The 23,042-nt window shown below is 51.7% G+C and overlaps 1 protein-coding gene across 3 annotated transcripts in view; it reads left to right on the plus strand.

Moving 5' to 3' along the window:
- The window catches only part of RIMS3 (regulating synaptic membrane exocytosis 3), a 41,345-nt gene that overhangs the window by 12,621 nt on the left and 5,682 nt on the right, over positions 1-23,042 (plus strand). For 2 of the 3 annotated variants that reach the window (XM_084784895.1, XM_084784893.1), the window contains exons 2-7: positions 4,476-4,649; positions 9,609-9,856; positions 15,196-15,337; positions 19,136-19,245; positions 21,102-21,203; positions 21,505-21,644. In XM_084784895.1, the coding sequence (XP_084641021.1) occupies positions 9,640-9,856; positions 15,196-15,337; positions 19,136-19,245; positions 21,102-21,203; positions 21,505-21,644 (711 nt within the window). In that variant the 5' untranslated portion in view covers positions 4,476-4,649; positions 9,609-9,639. Of the gene's footprint in view, positions 1-2,640; positions 2,822-4,475; positions 4,650-9,608; positions 9,857-15,195; positions 15,338-19,135; positions 19,246-21,101; positions 21,204-21,504; positions 21,645-23,042 lie in introns of those variants that run through there. The other variant, XM_084784894.1, reaches the window with a different exon arrangement.

Genomic DNA, 23,042 nt, shown 5'->3' on the forward strand with positions numbered 1-23,042 from the left:
TTGCAACCGCTCTTTCCAGTCTGCCCTTCCACGGTGCAGTTACCTTCCGATCCTCTGCTGTGCTCTGCCTTTGAGCCTCTGAACATGCCTGCCCTGTAGAGCTTCCCAGTGGTTCCCACTGCCTTCAGGCACAGTGGCTTCTGTCTCCCCGTTCCCACCTATCTTCTGCTATGCTTTGTTTTATACTTCTTCCTGATGCCTTCTCCGGTTCTCCCCATCTTATGGTGCTCTTTCTTTTTACAAAACACCCAGACTATTTCCCTAGGCATCTCAGGTCCATGAGTAGTCCACAGGCCAGCAGCAAGGGCACTGTCCTGGATCTAGTAAAAAAAAATAATAATAATTACAGAATGTCAGGCTCCATCTGTGAACCCTAGAGTCAGGATTGCATGTCAACACGATCTCTGGGTTATTTGTGTCCACATCTGGGTCTAAGAAGCACTGGTTGGTATGTTCATTGAGTTTCCTGCTTGTATAGGGACATGGCCTATCACCAGGGTACAGGGCATAATCTCAGAAGCCAGTTTAGCACCATCAGGTGATGGCTGCCATACTGACCAGATTCCATAGTCTATGGTGGAAGAGCAGATAGTGGAGACGGCCAAGCAGATTGTGTATGTTTCCCACCTGGAACCTCTACCCTCCCAGGCAGGCCCTAGAGCTCGGGCTGCAGGCTCTGTCATTCTAACTGCAGAAAGCACTCTGCCAACCAAGGAGGAATCGATTCATCAATAGAAAGCAGCTGTCAAGCATGCAGCAGAACTTGTTCCCACCCTCAGAACACACATGGGTGGGAATGTCTGCTGTTTCAGCATATGTTTTGGAAAGGAAAATATTTATTGTTTTTTTTTCTCCTTTCATTATAGCATTAATACACTTTCTAAAGTAGTAGCTTTAGAAAACACAATATGTCACACGAAGGAAATAAAACTGACTCATGGTCCCTCTCTCCATCAGCGTTCATTTAGTGCTTTTGGTTGCCACTCACTCTTTGAATAAATATTTAGAGTCCTGCCACATTGCCAAACCCGTGCAACGTAGTGGGGACTTGGGGTGAAGAGCACAGGACACGTGCAGCTCACAGCCTGGGGCTGAGTGTGGGAGACGGGCACCGAACACGTTACAAACTGCAGTACGCTCATTTCCCAAGGCTGCTGGGACAGAGTACCACAAATGAGGCACCTCAGAGCACCTGGATCAGTTCTCCCACAGCCTAGAGGTTGGAAGTTTGAAATCAAGGTGTCTGGCGGAGTTGATTTCTATGCAGACTGGTGGAGGCAGCCTGCCCCATGCCTCTCCCCTGGCTTCTGGTGGCTACTGGCAATCCTTGACAATCCTTGGCTTGTTGATGCTCCAGTCTGGACTTTCATACTGTTCTCCCTTTGCCTCTGTTCAGAGATGTCTTCCTGTAGGGGATACTGGTTGGAGTAGGGACAACCACCCACACCTTTGAGGATGACTTTGACTTTAATCACATCTGCAAAGATCACATTTCCAGTCAGGCCACACTCTAAGGTACAGGGCATCAGGACTTTAACCCATAACATTCAAGGACAGAACAGAGTTCTGGAGCGACAAAAGAGGAGACTTACTTTGCCCTGGAAGATGCTAGGAATGATGACCTTCAAAGGGGAGGGGGGTGCTGAGAGGAGAGTAGGAATCTGGTAGGCAAGGGTGGAGGGACAGACGAGTGTGTCATACTTGGATCATGGTGGTAGGGGCAAGCTGTAGAAGAGTGTCCCAAGTAAACACTGACGACCCAGCGGCATTTGTGAAGAATGAAAAGCAAGTTTGGTCCCATTACAGGATGGGGCAAGAAGCCAGGATGTAGTGGGACCTTCAGGAGGAAGGCAGGGACTGGAGGCCAGGTGACAGAGATGAGATAGGAGGTGTCAAACAGAGGGGCGGGTTTCATCCTGTGTAAAAAGACCATCTCTTCCTGGGACTGATCATCCTGGAGGCTAAGTTGCTCTAAGTTGCTGGTTCTGAAGGAATATACAGAACCATGTCCTTGGGCATCCCCTGGCTAGGAGAAGGTATGTATTAGCTCAGTGCCTGGAAGGAAGCAGGAGATGGGCCTTGGCTTTTCATGAGCTTCCATTCTGCACAGGAGATAGGGCTCCTCCAGCCCAGAGTTTGCTGGACCTGTTTGTGAGTATGCTGAGCCCTGGGACAGAGGGAGGGATGTGTGCACTCCACCCTGCATTAGCGGGAGGGGCTGGGACTGAGAATGTCCAGGACCTAGGTGATGCTCTGAGGCCAGAGATCCAGATGATGTGAAAAGACAGGTCTCTCAGGGACATCTTTTCAGTGCTCTGCTCTCCGGGACTGTCTGGAGCCTGGTGCCTTCCTTCATAAGACCCAGTGTAACTGGGTCTCAACTCCTCCCTCGACACGCCCTCAGAAGGCTGTTCCCTTTCAGTGTGTGATGGAAGAGGGCCCTACCGGAAGCTGCCTGTAACCAACCACCTCGACTGGGCTGGGTGGGCTGGGTGGAGAAGTGGGTCAGCTGGTAGCCATGGTGACAGCAGCTGCTCCCTGCCAGCCTTCCCATCTCTTTACCACAAACCTTGCGGATGCGCTTCTTTGTCCGGTCTGGCAGAGATGGGGGCCTGGAAGATGGGATTGGGGGTTGGGGTGTGTCTGAGTGTGTACGTGTTCCAGCTCGTGCAAGGGCCTGCTCCAAGCTGGTGTGTGAGCCTCAGCCTAGGCAGTCAGGCTTGGGATAAGACACGGCTCGCCTTCCTGCCAATGGAAGCAAGGAGCTTTGCTGTTGCTCCTCTGACTGGGCAGAGCCAAGGGGAGGAGACACTGTATGAAGGTGTGTACACCGAGTCTGAATGTCTGTGTGGCTGCTTCTGTATGTCTTTGTGTGGGTGAGCATCCTGGTTGGGGCATGTGTGTATCAGTGAACACATGTGTTTGTGTCTTTAAAATGTGGGTAGCAGCTTTGTGGGTCTGTATGATGTGATCATATTTGAAATTATGTGTTCTCTCTCTCTCTCTCTCTCTCTCTCTCTCTCTCTCTCTCTCTCTCTCTCTCATCTGTCCTCCCTCCTTTCTTCTCTCCTCTCTGTCTGTCTGTCTGGAAAGAGGTCTCCACATTAGGAGAGTAAGTGAGGTATCTTGTTCCCCATCCTTGCAGCCTGTGCTTTCTTGGCCTAGCCTGCCTCCCCCACCACATCCTCCCACCTCTCCCAAAGTAGAAGGAGCAGCTAGAGCTACCGGCCTCTACCAGGGTCTGAGGCAAGGGTTCTCAGGCATGAGACCCCGCAGCCAGCAAAAGCTCTAGCTTGGTGCTGACTCCACTTTCCAGGGTACCTCCCATCACCCCGCTCACCTAAGAGGGGTGGCTGAGGGTGATCCTGTTAACCCCTGGCCTCCCCCTGAACAGGCTGCACATGGTGAGTAGGAACTAACACCTGGGGAAGTGTTTACCACGTTCCAGGCACCCCGGCGCTCACAGTGAGCAGGTAATAGCCCAGTTGGGCAGTGAGCGCGTGCCAATCTTGTTTTGTAATCTTTTATCTAACGCTCCTAAAGCACACGTGGTCATCCCACTTTAGGGAACAGAAGCCATGTGCTGAGGCTTGGAGATAGAAGCCCTCTAATTTTGCTCAGGGAGTGGCAGGCCTGGCTGTCACTGCCTAAGTTCCTGAGCTTTTTTTTTTTTTTTTTGGTTCCTCTGCATCTGCTCCTGTTGACCCATAGTCAGTTGGGAAAGCTGAGTAGGTCCAGGCGGTCATTAGACTCTTCTTCTTAGAAGAAACAGGGGGTTAGAGACAGTGGGCGACTGCCTCAGAGTTAGGAGGGCCTCCCACCCTGACCACTGGGCATGTCTCAACCTGTAGGTCTTGACCCTTTCACAGAGGTCACCTGAGACCATCAGGAAATACTGATATTTATATTACAATTCATAACAGTAACAAAATTAGAGTTATGATGTAGCATCCCAATAACTTTATGGTTGGGAGTGGGGTCACCACAACATGAGGGACTGCATTAAAGGGCCGCAGCAGTAGGAAGGCTGAGAGGGCTGGTCTGAGGGGATGATGACACGCAGAGAGAAGACAGATGGGGCCCAGCGCTCCAGAGCATCCTGGCCTGTGCGAACCCTTCACATATTAAAGAATGTTGTTTGTTTTAACACAGGTGTAGTGGCACCTGCCTGTCATCCCACACCTCAGAGGTGGAGGCAGGAGGATCAGGAGTTCAAGGTTATCCTTAACTATAATGAGTGGGAGGTCAGCCTGGGCCACTTGAGATGGTGTCTCTAATTAAGGCCGGCTGAGCTCTGAGTTTGAGGCCTTGAAAAACAAAACAAGAGGAGGAAACAAAATCTGAGAATTGGAAGGGTTTGCTCAGTGTCCCACTGTCTTCAAAGCCTGTGTTTTTCCTCCAGCAGCTGCTGGAATTCCTCAGGGGGCAGAGGCTTTAACTTGCTTTCTTTTTGTGCTCAATTTCTTTCCCTGCAGACCTGGTCATCACATTTCCTCCTCCTGGAAGCCTGCCCTGATTGCCTTTGCCTTGTTTCCTGGAGATTGGTATCTCAGCAGGAGTGAAGCTTTGTGCAAATGCCCTAGGGGCGTGCTGCTGAGAGAGCACAGCCCCTTGGGATGCGGAGCACCACATTCAGACTCAGCAGCTCGGTGAGTACCTCTCTTTCCAGGTGGGAGGGAGGAGCCCCTGACAGATGATGGGAGGCCAGGCCTTAGAAGACTTGGGTTGGAGCATGGCTGTGGATGTATCTCTTTCCCATTGCAGGGCTTGGCCTCCCCCTCCACAGTGGAAAGGCAGGAGTAGGGAGGGCATGACAGTTTGGGCTCAGGCGCTGTTCTTCTGATCTAGTGCTGGAGCATTGTGCTGAGTGGCTTCTGTCAGGCCTCTGGCATCGAGGTGGACTAGTGATGTCTGGTGTGGGCAGATGACGGGGGTGGGGGTGGGCCGGGGAGAAGGGCACAGGGCGCGGGGGTGGGGTGGGGGTGGGGAAAGGTGAGTGAGCCTCAGGCACTTGCTGTCCTCTCCTGCCTAATGGCACAGGCACCCTGGGATGAGGTCCCTGGGCTTCCGCGTTGTAAGAGTGGGTGGCTAAGTTCGTCTTGGGCTTTTGGGGTGTTTCATTGATGTTAGCCACACCGCCACACAGGGGTGGGGTGGGGCAGAAGGCTGCAGGGGGCTTGGCAGGGCCTTGAGACCTGCTCCAGGAATTGTAGAATCCCTAGGATAACAAGACCCCAGGTAGAGGTTCATCTCTCGGGACAGAAAAGGAAACGCTTGGCCCGTTTGTGGGTGCCTCCTCCGCTGCCGTGTAGTGGGTGGCCATCAGCACAGAGCACTGGCCTAGTGGAGAGGACCATGACCTGGTGGTGTTCTGAACTGGGCAGGGAAAGAGTCCTGCTCAAGTATGGAAGGCTTGCTGTGACCTTCCATGAGAAGGATGCAGTTCATTCGGCGGTCATTTAGGTCATCAGTATGCGACATGCTTTGGTCATTTAGGGCATCAGTATGCGACATGCTTTGGTCATTTAGGTCATCAGTATGCGACATGCTTTGGTCATTTAGGTCATCAGTATGCGACATGCTTCATTCTGGGTTCTCTCAGGGCCTCATTGTTTCCTGTCTCTGCTGCCTCCCCTTTCTACATCCCTGTGATCTGATGGCTCTGGGAGTTCATGCCTCTGAGGCCCAGTGTGACTGATCCCTGTGTCTCTGGCTTCCCTGCAGAGAGGACGTAGACATGTTACTGTTGTTGTCACTGCCCCTCCCCATCTCACCTTGTTTTGAGACAGTGTCTGATGTAGCCCAGGCTGGCCCTGAACTCATGTAGCCGAGGAAGACCTTGAACTTCTGACCCTCCTGTCTCTACATCCCAAATGCTGAGGCTACAGGTGTGCTAAGTAGACAAGCACTCTGCCAACCGAGTTCTTTCCTCCACCCAGCACTGCAGCACGTGACAAAAGGGCTTTCCCAGACCACCCACTTTGACCTCCTCCATTGAACACAAAGATGAGAAAACCAGGATCCAGAAAAGAACGCAAGGGGTGGAGGTTGGGGAATCTGCCCGTTTTCTGACCCACATCCTGATGCCCAACCCTCCCACAAGTCTTCTGTAGTAAGACTTGTGCCCATGACCTCAGGCCTAGTGCTTTGGGTCTGGTTCCTCCTGCCTTCTTGGGGAGTGGCTGGCAGACTGGGGGTCACCCAAGCATTCATCGGTTGGTTCTTCAGGCAGATGCTTGAACATGGCTCTCTATGGTAGACCCTGGATGTCTGTCAGCTTGTCAGTCTATTTATTATTCATGAAGAAACGTGAGCTCCGGTTGGCAGGCTCTGGAATTCTGTCCCTTCTCAGCCCTCAAGTGTCCTGGAGACTCACCAGGGAAGTGTTTGCTTTTCTAACTATAATCTAGGGTTTCTGCCCCTGAAATGCTCTTGACAGCCTGGGGGAGCTTGGGTTTTCTCATTACAGATACTCTTTCTTGCAGTTTTCTCAAAGAACCCAGAGACTCAGGGTAGATCCTTCCTGGTAGGATGGGCCCTTGCCTTTGGGAGAGGTCTGGATGGAGGGGCGGGGGCATGTAGGCCTCTTCGTAGATGCAGGAAACCTGGGTTCGAATCCAAGCCTTGCCACCTCCTAGCAGAGTGGGCTGAGCTGTTTTTCTGTTTCTCTGAGACTCACGGCTCTCGTCTGCCAAGAAGAGATAAGGAGGCAGCTCGCAGAACTACTGTAGTTGGGCAAACAAGACCCACACTGTGGCAGATTCACAGCATCAGATAAGCCCCGTCCCATCTTCCATCAGAAGACTATCCAGATACCCCCAAACCCACACAGACTGGCACAAGGACTGGAAACTAAACAGAAGAGATCACCACAGGCCACAGGGACTTTCCGTTAGCTCTAAGGCTGATGGGGGGATAGGGAAATACAACCCCAGCCTCTGTAGCACTATGGGGGAGAGCAGTCTCCACAGCCCCAAAGAAGGCAGAAGGAGGCCTTGACCTACCCTCTTTCTCTCTTAAGCCTTAATTCCCTGGGCTGGCAGGAGCCACGTGACAAAAAGACCATCCTCCTGGTGTGGGGACTGTCTTCCTTGGCAGCCAGACAACGGCCCCCATCCCTGCCCCATTCCGCCTTCATTTCCCATCCTCTTTTCTACATCCTTGTGAAAAGTCAGAGTCCCTGAAGCAAAATGTCCTGCCCCCTGGGATGCACACTTAACCCAGAGAGAGAGCTGGATGCCAGCGTAGAACAAAGGTGCTACACGGAAAGGGTGGCTTTCTTACTGTCCCTGGGCAGAGCCAATCAATGCGGCGTTGGACTTAACAGCCAAGCCATAGTGCTCGGTAGCCGGAGACCCCCACTCCTGGGGGGCTGGAGAGACGGCTAAGTGGGTAAAGGACTTGCTACATAAACATGAGGGCCCGAATTCAGACTCCCAGCTGGCCCAGCCAAGTTACTGAACTCCATGTGCGGTAAGAGAGCCTGTCTTTAAAAACAAGGCGGAGAGTGATTGAAGATAACACTGGACATCAGCCTGGGGCCTCTACACATAGAGACCCCACCTCTGGAAGACAAGGCCACAGACGCCTGCCGTCCCCTCCCCCCGGGAGTTCTGAGTCCTCTGTCCTCCTCTTCCTGGCTCTTATCGTAACCAGCATTAAATATTTAATGGTATAATTAGTTATTTACTGTCTGTCTCCCCTTCCAGACTGGAGGTCTTGGGAGGGCAGGACCAAGAGGACCTGGCTCACTGCTGTAGCCCTGGCACTCAGCTCTGGCCTTGGAATTTTAGGAAATTAAACATTTGTTGAATGCAGTTAATGAGGACAGTAAATTTTTGTACTTTGGAAAAGGATTTGACAATATAGTCCAAGAATTTTTTTTTTTTTTTAAAGTCCTACTGTCAGGCAGGATGCCTTTGGATATAATGGAGAACACAGGTCCAAACTGGCTTAAGCAATAAAAAATCACATTCATTCTGAACTGAGTCCTCAGGGAAACAGGCTCCAGGTGTGGCCTAATGCTCTCCACGCTGTGTGCTGTGGTCCTCAGCAGCACCAGCTTCTGCCTGTGGTTGGGCTGAGGTGGGGGGGATATGAGCAAGGCATGGGGCAGGGCTCTACCACTCCTAAGGTGAACTGTTTGAGCAATGGTCAGATGCCTACTCCCAATCAAACGACTTTCTGAGGGGAAAGCCAGCAGCCTTACACTAGTCAGCATCTGCCTCAGAAACAACAGGCAGGGTAACACGTGCCCAAAAACCATTGCCTGGCAGCCAGTGGGGAGAGGGTCGGGTGTTCCACAGCAGTCCACACCCTGTCCACGTCGAAGGAAGTCAGCAGAACCAGCGAAGGAAAGAAGTTCTTCTCAGAGTTTGCTTGTTTTGTTTGAGACAGGGCCTCGTGTGGCCCAATCTAGTGACCATGACCTCCTGATCACCCTGCCTTCATCTCCCAAGTGCTGGGATGACAGGCACAAGCCACCACGCCGTGTTTATGTAAAAGAGAGGAAAGAGAGATTTGGGTCCGATTCAAAGAGGTAACTGCATTGAAATACTTAAGTCAGTTATGTGCCGCCTGCACAGGGGGTGATTACCGTGGCCTTGAAACATGTATTCGAAGTGTTAACGACAATATGCTGCTGGATGAAAATACCAGGATTTAACATGTATTTGCAGCACAGGTCCAGTTATGTTTGAAGAGCACAGAACGGAGCTGGGCCAGATGCTGACAGTGAGGCCACTCTGCGCTAGAGGGGCCTGGGAGTTTCGACTCCACTTTAGACTTTTCTGGGCCAGCCCCTTTTCATTCCTCAGACTGTACAGGTTTTTTTTTTCTTTTTTTCTGTCCTTGTCACCTGCTCTGAGAGCAACCTGCCTTGGGACTGTTCTCTGCAGTTTGTATACACTCCCTGATTTAATTCTTACAGCCACCCTGTGAAGTAAAGGGACTTTGATTTTTTATTTATTTATTTATTTATATTTTTTTGCCGTTTTGAATTTTGCTGAGGCATTTACTGAAACTCCAACATGTTTGGTTGGTTACAAAGTCACCCAGCCTTTGTACAGGAGCCTTTTGAGTCCCACCTCAGCCATCGGGTATCTGCTGTTTGTCCATAGCCGGGCACTAAAAGTCCCATTTTTGTTCCCAAGGGTGTTTGTTTGTTTTATTTTACATATTAAAAAATTTAATTACATTTATTTAGTGTCGGGGTGGGGGGGTGGTAGGCATGTGGCACAGTTTGTGTGGGAAGGTTAAAGGTCAACTTTGGGGCGTTGAGATCCCTAGAACCGTGTTACTTCCAGGGGTAGAACTGAGGTGAGGCTTGGCAGCAAGCACTGTCTCCACAGAGCTAGGCCGCTGGCCTTGGTTTTGATTGTGGCAACACTAGGAGGAGGGAGGGTCACACCCCAGACCTCAATCACATTAGGCAAGTGACAGTGCCCTCATTTATTGAGTCAGATTGGAGATTTATTTGTTCATTTCATCCTTACCACCTCAGAGAGACCAAGTGACCGACCCAAACTCACACAGCTAGGAAGTGGTGGGGTTACAGAAGAGTCACAGGGGCTTAATGTGGAATCCCTTTTTCTCCCACCCACCTTCAGAATCGCCTGAAGCCCTGTTGCCCTCGGGACCATGTTTAACGGGGAGCCTGGTCCAGCTTCGGCTGCGGCCTCCAGGAACGTGGTACGGAGCTCCAGCATCAGTGGCGAGATCTGTGGATCCCAGCAAGCTGGGGGTGGGGCTGGGACCACCACAGCCAAGAAGCGGCGGAGCAGCCTGGGCGCCAAGATGGTAGCTATCGTCGGCCTGACCCAGTGGAGCAAAAGCACACTGCAGCTCCCTCAGCCCGGTGAGGGGTGTGGGCACAAAGAGGTGGGGCAGATGGGCGGAGGAGGGGCCAGGGGAGGAGGGGCCAGGGGAAGGAGGGGCCAGGGGGAGGAGGGCCCATTCAGCCTGGTGAGGGGTGTGGGCACAAAGAGGTGGGGCAGATGGGCAGAGGAGGGGGCAACTGTTGCTATTGAGTCCTGAGCGACTACGGGCAAAGGCACTTTGTGGGTGCTGTATGGGCTGGTGTGCGTGATAAGCTGTGGTCCTCACTAGCAGGCAGTCACAGGGTGATGGAGTCTGGACTCAAGCCCCGGATGCCCTTCCTGGTGCCCGCTCTTTCCGTGCTGCCACCTCTATATACCGACTTGTGGGCTTATCAGAAGTTATTTGAAACAGCCACGCTAAGGGACCCCACCCATTTCCAGACACACATCCCCAGGATCCTGTCCTGTTTGTCATTTCTCGGTCCCCTAAGGATAAATAGCCCCACAAATACAGTTGTACACACTCACACACATTGGTCAACAAGCCACTTACCATGTCGGGAAAGCATGGTCCAGTCATTTGAATTACACTGTCCGTGGTCACAAACTCTAAATATGGTTCTCTGAACATGGACAAAAAGACTCACATCACTTAGATGTCCACGTGCCTCGCAGACCTACACATTCGCCTTAGTGTCCTCATATGCATAGTATGCATTCTCAGACCTCCTGGCTACAGAATTCCAGTTATGTCAGACTTGGGGTCACCCACTTTGTCTCACACAGCCGCATGTGCCCCCCCCCCACCATCACAGAAGAGTCAGGCCTCCCCGACCCAGACCCCCTCAGTTTGTGGCATCAGTCCAGACACCAGCTGGCTTTGTTTTAAATCTCTTCCTGCTTATTTTGCGCAGAGTAACAACTTCCCCCCCAAAAACCTTCAAGTAGGCAGCTGAACGGGGGTGGGGGGGTGGGGAAGGGTAGAATGCGGGAGCATCCAGGATGCTCATCAAGACGCCCCATTGGGACTGGTATTGCGGGGTGCTTTCCCAGACCTTAAAATAGATCTATACAAAGCCGTCTGCGGGAACACGGGGGATGGTCTTTTCCAGGCCTCAGCCTCCTGTGTGGTTTCTGCTCAGGGAAAGGCTAGATGAGGAGGGGACTTGGGCTTGTTAGCGCCTCTGGGTGGGCAGTGTAGGCTTGGAAGTAGGGAGCAGGGAGGTGGGGAGTTGGATTGGGACAAGGAGGGCTGGTATGAAGCCAAGCCGGGGGGATTAAGATTAGAAGGTCATGGAGGTGTTGGACCCCAGAGGTCTGTGTCTGGAAGTGTAAGCACAGAAATCCAGCTTCAGACTCAAAGACGTCTCGTATGCAAAGTGATTGGGAGAGACAGTCTCCAAAGGCTAAAGCAGGGTCTGAGTCACTAGCAGTCATTGCAGAGGTCTGCCATGGCTTCAGACAGCTGCAGGCTGGGGTGGGAGCGGATGCCAGGAAGGGACTGCTGCCTTGGGATGGTGACGATGGGGGTGTCTGGGTACCTTGTCTTTGTGGTATGTAAGGGCACAACTAAAGGCTCGGGGCCTGGGGCCAGGCCAGTTGCCCAGATGTACATCCAAGTGCAGGTCCTGCGAATCATCTAATCACTGGATGTTATAGCAGGAAGGGCCCTCGAGGTCATCCAGGCTGAAGTACACATTTGTCTATGAGATTTCCGAAGCCAGAGGAGAAGGCACTGCCCTGGGGGATGACCTCAGACTGGCCTTCGCAGCCACACCCGTCATTTACTAGCAGGACAGTTCAGACAAGCTGCTTCGCTTCTCTGGGCCTGCTGTTTGTTTGTTGAAGGCATTAACATATGCTTTATAGAGCTCTCCCGGGGTTAAATAAGATAGATGTGCAAAAGTGCACAACCTCTTGTGACTGGCACATGGGAGACACTCAGCAAAGTGTTGATACTTAAAAAAAAATTAGTTTTACTATTTTTAAATGTATGTGTGTACATGCCAGGGCCTCAGTTTGGAGCATCCTCCTGGGTCGGAGACTCAGGTAAGTATGTGCACACCACACCACTGACCCAGGGAAAAAGTTCTGGAAGAAAGATCCAGGAAGGGCACCCCTGCTGCCCCAAGTGGAATGGCTTGATTCCCTGTAAGGCTGGGCTTATGAGTGGTCAGGAAGAACTCCTCTCCTGGGCCTGGCATTTGGGGCTCTGGGTATTTTCTTGCAAGAACCTCACCCACCCAGTGATGAGCATCCTCCTCTGGCTGCCACCCTGCCTGACCTCATCGTTCCTCTGCTGTTCACACAGTGCAGTGCCTTGTCTACCCCAGCAGCCCCCTCTGGCCCCCTGCCTGTGGGCCACCTTCTAGTTATCACTATGCTGCGCTATTGCAGACCTCCAGATCTCGCCCTGTGCTGTAGAGGGCTAGTTCTGGCTCCGTAGCTCCCGTGGAACCGACGGAAAGCTACCTTCCCGCCGGGACTGTTTCCACTTCTGCAAAACGGAGCTAACAGTGCCCTTCTCCCACCTTCCTTCGAGAGCTACTAGTTCTCAGAGTTGTGGAAGCAATGAAGGGGTGAGGTCAGAGTTTTGGGGTCCTAGGGCCTAAGTGAAATCTGGCCTGGCATTACATAGGCTGGCTCCATAGGGGTCCAGTGCCTAGGACAGAGCCCTTCCCTCCTGAGCTGCCTCTGAGCCAGGGGCCTGGGATGCTGGAAGTCACCAAGAGTGTTGCGGCACTACAGGCCGTGGCGGTCCCTCTTTTGTATGTGATGGGGCAGATAGACTGGCCTCTGGACTCTTTCTCCAGGGAACACTGAATTATTGCAACCACTTGTCTTTCAAGAGAAGTAAGTGTAGTTATTCCCTGGGTCAGCCAGGGGCCATGGCTGAACAGGAACAAAGCCAGTAGGAGGATTTCTCTCTGAGCTTGCAAGACCTTTCCCCTCACACTAAAGACAGGGGAGTTTAATCTCTGCTGAGTCACACCTCCAAGAGAGGAAGCATTGGGGGGGGGGAGGGGCAGGGGGGGCGGCAGCAAGTGGCATGTCGGCAGGCACGGAGTCCGAGGGTCTCCTGGCTAGCCCCAGTTCTTCCGCATCAGAACCCCAGGCTCCTCATCAGTGCAGTGAGCGAGGGGTCTGGGCAAGTACCTCTCTCTGGCCTTTCAGGAGTCCCCCACTCATGGGTGCTTGCACTGGGTTGGACAAGCCTTATCTAAGAAGGCAACTTATCTTCCAGATGGGTCAGAGCTTCCCCAGGTTCTAAAAGAGTGTTGAGGGGGTGAGGATGTGAGGGGGAGGCAGGGTGACTTTCAGTCCCTCACAGCCATCTGTCTTCTAACTGGGTGAGAGGGGCCTCAGCAGTTGGGATTCAGGGACAGAGAGAGAGAGTCCCACGGTAGGTCACAGGACATGGGTGGGTGGACATGATCATGCGTGGTGAGTAGATGGGCTCAACTCTAGGTAGTGAAGATCACACACATACACACACATACACACACATACACACACACACACATACACATACATAAACATACACACACACACATACACACACACATACACATACATAAACACACACACACATAAACATACACACACACATAAACATACACACACATACACACACATACACATATACATAAACATACACACACATACACACACATAAACATACACACACATACACATATACATAAACATACACACACACACACATAAACATACACACACATACACACACATACACATATACATAAACATACACAGGCTCAGTTCTAGGTAGTGAAGATCACACACACACACAAACATACACACATACACTATACATAAACATACATACACACACACACACACACACACACACACACACACACATATATATATATATAAAACCTATTTGACAGTGTACACTGTATCCACGCAAGACCTGGAGGGCCTATGTGGCTTTGTATAAGGTCACATAATATCATACATGAGGTTATAATATTCATATGTGATAGTTGGCATTTCTGTGTGTCTGTCTTGTGTATGTGTAACAGAAATATGTCTGAGCTAAATGACTATGTGTGTGTGTGCGCGCGTGCGCGCACATGTACATGCGCACACGCAACATGGTTTCCGGGGTATGCTAGCTATTATAGCAATCTAGGCTAGATCCGCTACACTGAGTTTCGAGAACATATTCCTTGGCACGCTGTCCCCTGTTCTCGTCACCTCTCCTCCATCACGCTATCTGCTAGCATTTGCCCTCTTGGCCTTCTCTCCTTCGGTGGGGACTCACTGAAGGGAGAGTAAGTGGGGCAAAAAATGGGAGGAGTAGAAGCGCCCCTTTCCTAAGCTGGGGACCTGAACGTTCTCTCCCCAAACCCACCATTGGCTGCCTTCGGGGGATGCAGGTGCAGCTACCCTGCCCTAGGCACCCTCATGGGCCAGGCTACTAACAATTTTCTTGGGCCTGTAACCGTTGGCAGCAAATGGCCCCTTTGGTACAGGCCCTATTTAAGTGCCACTTCCTTCCACATCAAGTTGCTCAGCAATGAAGATTTAGCAGGGGAGTCCCTGCAAAACCCCAGCCTGTCCCCCACCCCCACCCCCGCCCAGGAGGAGAGCTGTCTAGAGGGACCGACCACGCTGCAATGCTAAGGAGGTTGCCATGGAAACCCAGGCAGGCTGGTGTGCTACTCAGAGAGGGAAAGTGCCCTATGTTTCCTGCCAGGCTGAGGAGGGGGCTGGGGCCCCTGAACAGACAGGGTGGTGTTGGCTGTGGACCTTCTCAAATCCAACATCGGTCCTGATCAGGCTCACCACCCCATCCCTCCTGCTGCCTTGCCTTCCGAGGCCCTCCCACTTGGCATTCATGATGCCCTCCCTCCCCTTCAGACTCATCTTGAGAAGGCAAGTTTCAAATGGCCAGGCCTCCAGTGGGGCTTTTCTAGAGCAGCTGAGAGGTGGGTGGGCTTTGGATCTGGTAGTATTGTCCAGAAGAGGAGGGAAAGCAAATCTGGAAATCCCAGAACAGACAGATTTTCCAGAAGTGAACAGAAGGAGCCGTTCTTAAGTTTTGGGGCTCAGGGGAAGCAGAGTTGGGGCTGGGGGAATCTGGTGGAAGGTGAGGGCCCCAGGGCTGCAGGGGGGCTCTCTCTACCTCCAGCTCCGTTTCTATCCGGGCACACAGCTCTGTCCGTACCATTAGCCTTGGCCGGCTTAGGCGACAGGCTTCAGACCAGCTTTGCGGTCAGCTCAGTGCTGTCCCAGCCTTGGCAGGCCCACCCCTGCCTCTGTCCGGAGGGTCATTTTGGTAGCACTCTTCGAGAAGCCTAGGGCATGCTTTGACCTTGACCCTTCTCTCTTCTTGGGATGGGGACCCCAGAAGGGGCCACCAAGAAGCTGCGCAGCAACATCCGACGGAGCACGGAGACTGGCATTGCAGTGGAGATGCGGAGCAGAGTCACCCGCCAAGGCAGCCGGGAGTCTACTGATGGAAGCACCAACAGCAACAGCTCCGAGGGCACGTGCGTGCAAATGCTGACTTGGTGTCCAGCCAAGTCGTCTGCATCCCTCCCTACGCGTCCCCCCCCATCCCCCCCGTCCCCCCCATCCCCCACCTCCCTTGTCCCCTCTACTGAATATCTGGTCCTTGGGTCCCAGGTCTTCCCATTACTCTCAATAGAACACTTTAGAAGCCCAGGAGCACATCATTTCTTCTTTTATTTCAGGAAAGAACTTGGGCCTCCTGCCTTCCCTCCCCCCCGCCCCCCCCATCACCCACCCTACACCCTGCCCCAGAAGAGACAGGCAGAAAGGAAAATGTGACCCTAAATTCTTTCTAAGCCTAAACCCATTTTCATGGCTTAGTTGTGTGAAATCTTTATAAATCACCTTGCTTGGGGATTAGGGAAGAAAATTGGACTGGATCCATGTTTTTCAAACTGTCACATCTTACCTTGTGACTCATAGGCAGGAAGTAAAATCGCTGTGGTGGGTCAAAAGCAGCGTTAGGGGAAGAGCTAGACAGTGCAGGTGTTGCCTGTGGAGCAGGGGTGAGGCGCGTGGAGAACTTGAATTCTTCATCCAGGATGCACGTATATCGACAGTGGGCTGGGGGCTCCGCCAGCTCTTTTTTTTTTTTTTTTTTTTGCATGCAAGTTGCAGTAAACACTGAAAGCCACTGCTTAGCTAGAGACTCCACAGATCTGTTCTAAGTTGGAGTTTGTAGGTTTTCTGCTTCTGTTTCATCAAGGCCCTATAATTTTCAGTCTCAGGATCCCATGGCTTATTTAATAGCTAGTTATTGTCTCTCACTACTATACACTGAGCCCTTGGCATCCCCGTGGGATAGGTTCCAAGACCTCCCACGGATCTAAAACCCACAGCTTCTTAAATCCCGTAAATATGCCAATACAACGTTTGCACACAACCTGCGTGCATCCTCCCGTGTACATCAGATTCCCTCCAGATCACTTGTAACTCCCAGGATAAGCCGGATGCAGCGGAGATGCTCGTTTGACAGGCCTCGCTATGTAGCTCAGCTGGCCTTGGATTCAGAACTGTCCTGCCTCAGCCTCCCAAGCACTGCATCCCAACCCCCAGCCTAGACTGTATTGTTTAAGGAATAATAAGAGTCTGTATGTGCTCATTATAGGCAACTTTTTCCTTCATATTTTCAATCTGTGGTTGGTTGATACAGCAGAGATACAGATGGCCAACTGTACCTTTTACCATGGAAACCAGTAGCCATTTTAGCATCCCTTACATCAGACATTTTAGCATCCCTTACATCAGACCTTGTATAGAGGATAGGTGGGTGCCTCAAGCTAGTGACTCTGGAAGCCATGAGAGGTGATCATTTAACGCTTGCACCTACTCTGAGTGAATGTGGAAACCACCAATGTCTTTGTGTACAAGTGAGGAAACTGAGGCTCTTTGTCCACAGGCACAATTCTTGAGTGGCCCACGACTCATTGTTCATACTAAAGTCACTTGATTCTATAGCCTTTATTCACAGTCTCCATACCCGGATCCTGGCCACAGGCATCCCGGTTCTGAGTTTTTGAGTCTACCTCTCTTCATTTCTTCTGTCCTAAGAATGTGGCACTAGGTCTGGGTGTGGTGGGTGCACACCTATAAATCCCGCTCTTGAGAGGTGGAGGCAGGACAAAGAGTTAAAGGTCAGAGGCTTAGCTGCGTAACGAGTTCTAAACCAGCCTGGACTACAGGAGACACTGTGTCAATAAAAAAGAAAGGAGTGGGCGGAGAGTAGAGGAAAGCGGAGAGTAGAGGAGGAGGAGGAGGAGGAGGAGGACCAAAAAATGAGAGGGTTGGGGATATGGCTCAGTCAGTCAAGTCAGGCGTAAGAACCTGGATAGGGGGTCCCCAGTACCATGTGAAAAGGCTGCATGCAATTGTGCACATGCCTGCAACCTCATTATTGAGGAGGCAGACAGGAAGATCCCTTGGGCTTGCCAGCAGCCAATCTGCCCAAATCTACACCCTCTAGGTTCAAAGATTCTGTCAGAAGAACAAAGTAGAATGTGATTGAGAAAGGCCCCAGTGATGACCTCTGGCATGCGCGCGCCCGCACACGCACACACACAGAGATACTACATGTGTACCCACCCCCAGCACACAAAAAGAATGACATTGGGCTATTATTAATCGTAGCTAATGAAGGTAGATGCCTTGTCGCCTCTTCCTGGGGGTGGGAGATAAGCTTTGTAGGAGAAATACAGCTTCTGTCCCGCAAACCTATTGCTCCCTGCCTGTCACTGACCACTGGAGCCCCCACTCCAAATTGCCCAACAGGGATTCTTCTCTGAGCCACCATTCATGGCTGTCACTAGCAGATCTGCATATTACAGTTTACTGTGGGCCCCCCCCCCAAGGAAGGTGTCCTTGTTGGTTGTACCCGGATCACCTGGGCCTGAGGACGTGGTGGCAGCAGCAGAGGCAGAAACAAACATTCATTGCTATTTGTCGTTATCTCATGTGTCTAGGTCTTTTCCCTGTGCCAACTGTCCCAGTCCTCACCCATTCCCCAGGGAGTGGGTGTCATCCCTGTAGTGGGCCAGGCCAGTCTCTGACCTCTTGGAAATGTCTGCTTCATCTGGAAAATTGGATAACGGTTTCTGCCACACAGACTGGTTGTAAGGATTAATGATATGGAACGTTCGATGCGCTGCTGGCATCTGGCCAGCTTTCAATCACTGTCAGTTTTTCTTGTTACTGTTTCCAGCCCCCTCCCCTCCAGTCACAGACCACCCACAGTCACCTGTCGTTCAGCTCTTATTTCGGTCTCTGCTGCTGTTTTGAGCACTACCTCACCTTATTGGCGTGGATTTTTAATTTCTGGTTAAGGGAAAAAAAGAAAAATTAAACCTCAGTTCTTAGAACTCATTCCAGGCAGTAAGAGTCCAGCTTGTCTCTCCTTCTTGGCACTGGCGTGTGTGTTTGTGTGTGTGTGTGTGTGTGTGTGTGTGTGTGTGTGTGTGTGTGTGTGTCCAGGGAGCCTTGCCTTCTGAGGCTCATTTCAGACCTCTGGGCTTGGCCTGGCATTTTCATCAAGCATGCATGACGCTCTGGGGTCTGTCCTAGCAATGATGCAGTCTGCAGTCCCAGCAGCCAGGAGGTGGAAGTCAGATGGTCGGGAGTTCAAGGTCATTCTTGGCTACATCATGAGAGACTGAGACCAGCTTGACAAGACCTTGTCAAAAACAAAAAACAAAACGAAACAAAACAGACTTAGGGCCAGGCGTGGTGGCACATGGCTTTAATCCCAGCACTCGGGAGGCAGAGGCAGGCGGATCGCTGTGAGTTCGAGGCCAGCCTGGTCTACAAAGCGAGTCCAGGACAGCTAAGGCTACACAAAAAGATCCTGTCTCAAAAACCAATACAAACAAACAAAAAAACTAAACAAAAAGCTGAGGCTTAAGGATAAAATGCCTTAAATATTTTCATAACTCTCTAATAATATCAAAGTATCTTTCTCCAAGCCAGACATTGTGACACCTACTTGTTAACCAAGCAGGTGGGAGGCTAAGGCAGGATTTTTATGAGTCTGAGATCAGCCTGGGCTACATAGTGACTCCTAGATCAGCCAGAAATACACAGTAGGACTGCCTGAGACATGCAGCCCCAAGTATTTTTCTTCAATGTACATGAATGAGCAAGCGTTCGCTCCCAGTTCAAGCAGTAGAGTCACACTGTACAGAGGAGAAATGAGTCACAGGACCCTGGGTGACAGACCTCCACAGCCACCCACCTCACCCCTAGCCCACCTGCTACCCTCACGTGTCCTCTGCTTCCCTCTGCAGGTTTATTTTTCCTACACGGCTTGGAGCTGAAAGCCAGTTCAGTGATTTTCTGGATGGCCTGGGACCAGGCCAGATTGTGGGACGACAGACATTGGCAACACCCCCCATGGGTAAGTCTCGCTGAAAAAGGGCAGGTGGGTGGGGGAGGGGCACCGCAGAAAGGAGGAGCTCTGGAGCTCAGTGTGAGGTAGGCTGGGTCCAGCTGCAGTCCTCACAAGCCAGGAAGGCCCAGAGTCCCAGCCTTCCTTCTCTCAGTTCTCATCAGCAGCTTTTCCAGACTGTCCCCTCTCTCCCTGAAGTCACCCACCTCCTGCTGTGTAGACAGCGTCACTGTGTTGGCTCCTCTTGAGTTGCCTTTTCTAACCTTGGACTTCCCTTCTCTTCTTTAGCCTCCATTTTCTCATCTGGAAAATGGGGTCAGTAATCCTTGCTTTAGTTTTGCAGTCTAACACCGCTCTGTGCTCCTGTTTCTATAAAGCATTTTAATGTTGTCCTTAGGAACTGTGGCTAATTGGACTGGTTCCTCCCATCAGCGGCTGGCGCCTAGGGACCTCTAGTCATTTTCTCATCTCTCTTCCTGGCAGCTAGGAGGTGTGTCTCAAAGCCCACACTGGGTCCTTTTAGTAGCTCTCAAGCCTCTCATCCGCCCTTCCCACTTCCCTTCCTCCCTGCCCCCCCCCCCCCCCCCCCCCCCCCCGCCTCCAGCTCCAGTGCTTTAGGGTTCTGCCCAGGCAGGCTTCCCCTTCAGTCTAGCCTGAGCTTCCCCTGATCCGGATGTTTCTACTCAACCCCATCCTGATGATGCTTGACCTTTGACCCTCACCAGAAGTAGAAACTGCTTGCAGACAGTGGAGCCAGGATTCTGTGCCAGGACTCTCTGCATTGCACCATCCTTTCTTCCTTGGAAGAGGGGTCCAGAGGACCCTCCGAGAGTCAAGGGCCACTCTCTTTTGGCCCTAACTTCAAGCTTTTGCTTGGGACTAGAACTTGTTCGATGTCTCAGCCTCTTTCCCTACACTCTGAGCAGTGCCAGTCCCCTCCATAATAAACACTCATCAGAACCTGGAATATTTTGTGTGTGGTGCCCCCTTGTGTCCCATACCAGGAAAGACAAATATACACTCGCGGTTAAGCATGCTTCTGTAGAGGTTGAGACCCTTTGGTCGTCTTGCTGAGGTCAGGAAGCACTCACTGGAGGGGAAGAGGATGAATTTCAGGGTGTCTCTGAGTGTGGTGAATCCCTGCCCCCCAAATGTATGAAAATAATATGATGGTTGACTGAACTCAAAGTCTCACCCGTTTAATTGGCGTGTGGGGGGGGGTGTGCAACACTCAGATCGGGTTTATAATTCTACACCCATCTGAAGGGTGTTCCAAACAACTACTGTGTAATTCTAAACTCTGCTCACTCACGGTGAGCAACACTAAGAGTCCCTGGAAGTCAGCATGATAGAATCTTTTACCTTTTTTGGCGTGAGCTTGTGAACTCTCCTCGGGCAGGGGGGTGTGGGCTAGGCCTGCTCTCTTTGTCCAGGCTGGAAGATGTCCTGGGCAGGCTCATCGCTTAGCGTCTGTTTGCATGGACACTCTTTTGGTATCTGACATATACTTAAGAGACTGGCTGAGGGCTGCTGTGTGAGCTCTGCCTTGGCTGTTCTGTGTAGCGAGCCAGAAGGCCCTAGTCCACCATACATGGGTGAGAGTTTGCTATGACCTAAGCATGTGCTCCTTGAGTGTCAACACACACACACACACACACACACACACACACACACACACAATCACAGTGTTCCTCAGTCCCTTTGAAGTGATCTCCTGAGAGCAGTTTCAACATGTACACTTTGCTCTGTCACGTTCCCTTTGGCGGGACACTGCAGCATCCCCCGCAGATTGGTGTCCTGTGTTGCATCCTGAGATGGCCTGCCCCATCTGACTTCACCTAGGCTTCCGCTCTTTTCCCTTGCAGGAGACGTGCATATTGCTGTCATGGACCGGAGCGGCCAGCTAGAGGTGGAAGTGATTGAAGCTCGGGGCCTGACCCCCAAACCAGGCTCCAAATCCCTCCCAGGTGAGGCAGAGCAGCTGGGAGCTGTGAGGAAGGACCCTGGCAGGGATGAGTTTCCCAGCCAGTCCTCAGCTCACCAGGAACCTAAAGCATATCTTGCCTGGAAGGCTGGGGACCTAGATGGGGCAGAAGTGGGCCAAGGGGACTCAGTGTTTGGCAGTCTGTCTGTCTGTCTGTCTGTCTGTCTGTCTGCTGGGTTCACTGGCTTGCTCATCCCCATCCCCACTGCTCCCACCAGGACCCCCTGGGGGTGGAGACTAGGCCCGCTGTGGCATCTCTCCCAACCGTGCTTCTTCATTTTCAGCCACCTATATCAAGGCTTACCTGCTGGAAAACGGGGCATGCATAGCCAAGAAGAAGACAAAGGTGGCCAAGAAGACTTGCGACCCCTTGTACCAGCAGGCTCTGCTCTTTGATGAGGGGCCCCAAGGCAAAGTTCTGCAGGTCAGTGTTTACAGGGCAGACTTACCGAGTTTACGTCGAGCACTGAACCAGGTGCAGCCATTTACACTGCGTCTTCTTTATCATTGTGTGTTTGTGGGGGTACACATGGATAGGGGTACACATGTAGCATGGAGTCAGTTCTCTCCTTTCACTTGGACATGGGTTCCAGGGATTGAAATGAAGTCCTTTACCTGCTGTGGCATCTCACCTCCTGAGCCATCTGGCCAGCCCCTTTCCCTTTCCTTCCCCACTTCCCTCCCTCTCTTTTCTTTTTTCCCTCTGTATTTTATTTTCACAACCCATGCTTTTGTTCCCCATCAATTTGTAAGGTTCTGAGCATAGCAAAATAGCTCCCCAGGTGTCATGCTGGGCAGGACCAGGTTTATTTGCCGGAGATCTCCACTATCCTCCCGTGCTTTGTACCTCACGGGGGGGGGGGGGGGGTTGGTGCTGCCGGGCACTTTCTAGAATGATTTATGTCAGAGATGATCCTATGAAAGGAGGTATGGCTTCCCCATTTTGTGAATGAGACAGAGTCTCAGAAAGGAAAAAAAAAAAGACTGCTCAGTTGAGGGGTTAGCAGAACTGGGCGGAGTCCAGGTCTGGGTGACTCTCAGCCTAATGCCTTGAGAGAACGACTGTGTTGGTTGGCTCTTCCCTATGAGCGTTGGGGGGAAGGGTGGCCTCACTGTGCCCCTTCGGCAGATAAGCCTGAGCTCACCCGGGCCTATGTGATTTTCTTGGCTCGGTCCTGTGTTCAGATTCCTGCTTGACACTCGCTGTGGGTGGTCTGTGTGAAGGAGAGATGCTGCTCATATGGAAGGCCTTGCCTACCGTCCATGTCAGGTGGCTCACAGCTGCCTCCGCCTCCAGGAGGTCCCAGTGCACCTTTGCTCGTGCTTATGTACATACACATTTTAGGGGGAAAAATGTTAAAGTGTTTGCATATGGGCAGCCACGCCCTAAGTTTAAAGTGGTGGCCCCTATTGGCTTTGCCTTGCCTGAAGACTGTCTTTGCCTTTTATTTGTAACAAACACCCGAGGTTAATTTTAAAAGAGAAAAGATGATTCTGGCTGAGTTTTGGAGACTGTCAGTTGGGGCTGTGGAGAAAGCTGCTCACCTCAGGGAACCTGGGAAGTAGCGGAAGAGCCTGGAATCCCATAATCCCTTCAGGAATCCACCTCTGATATGTTCCGTCCTCGAGCTAGTGCAAGCTGCCTGCTCTTCCCGAGCTGAGATGGTTCTGTTGTAAGGGCCCACGGGGGTTACAAGCCAAAGAACGGCAGGACTCTAGGATTCTGGGGGCAGAGGCCTGGTGTTAGATGCCCATTTGAAAAAAAAAAAAATCTCTTCCCCCTGGAGTTCTAGATGGAGACAGTCAGGGCCAGAGGCTGTTG

This window comes from Acomys minous, assembly GCF_964271855.1.
Source record: "Acomys minous genome assembly, chromosome: 6".
Lineage (NCBI taxonomy): Eukaryota > Metazoa > Chordata > Mammalia > Rodentia > Muridae > Acomys > Acomys minous.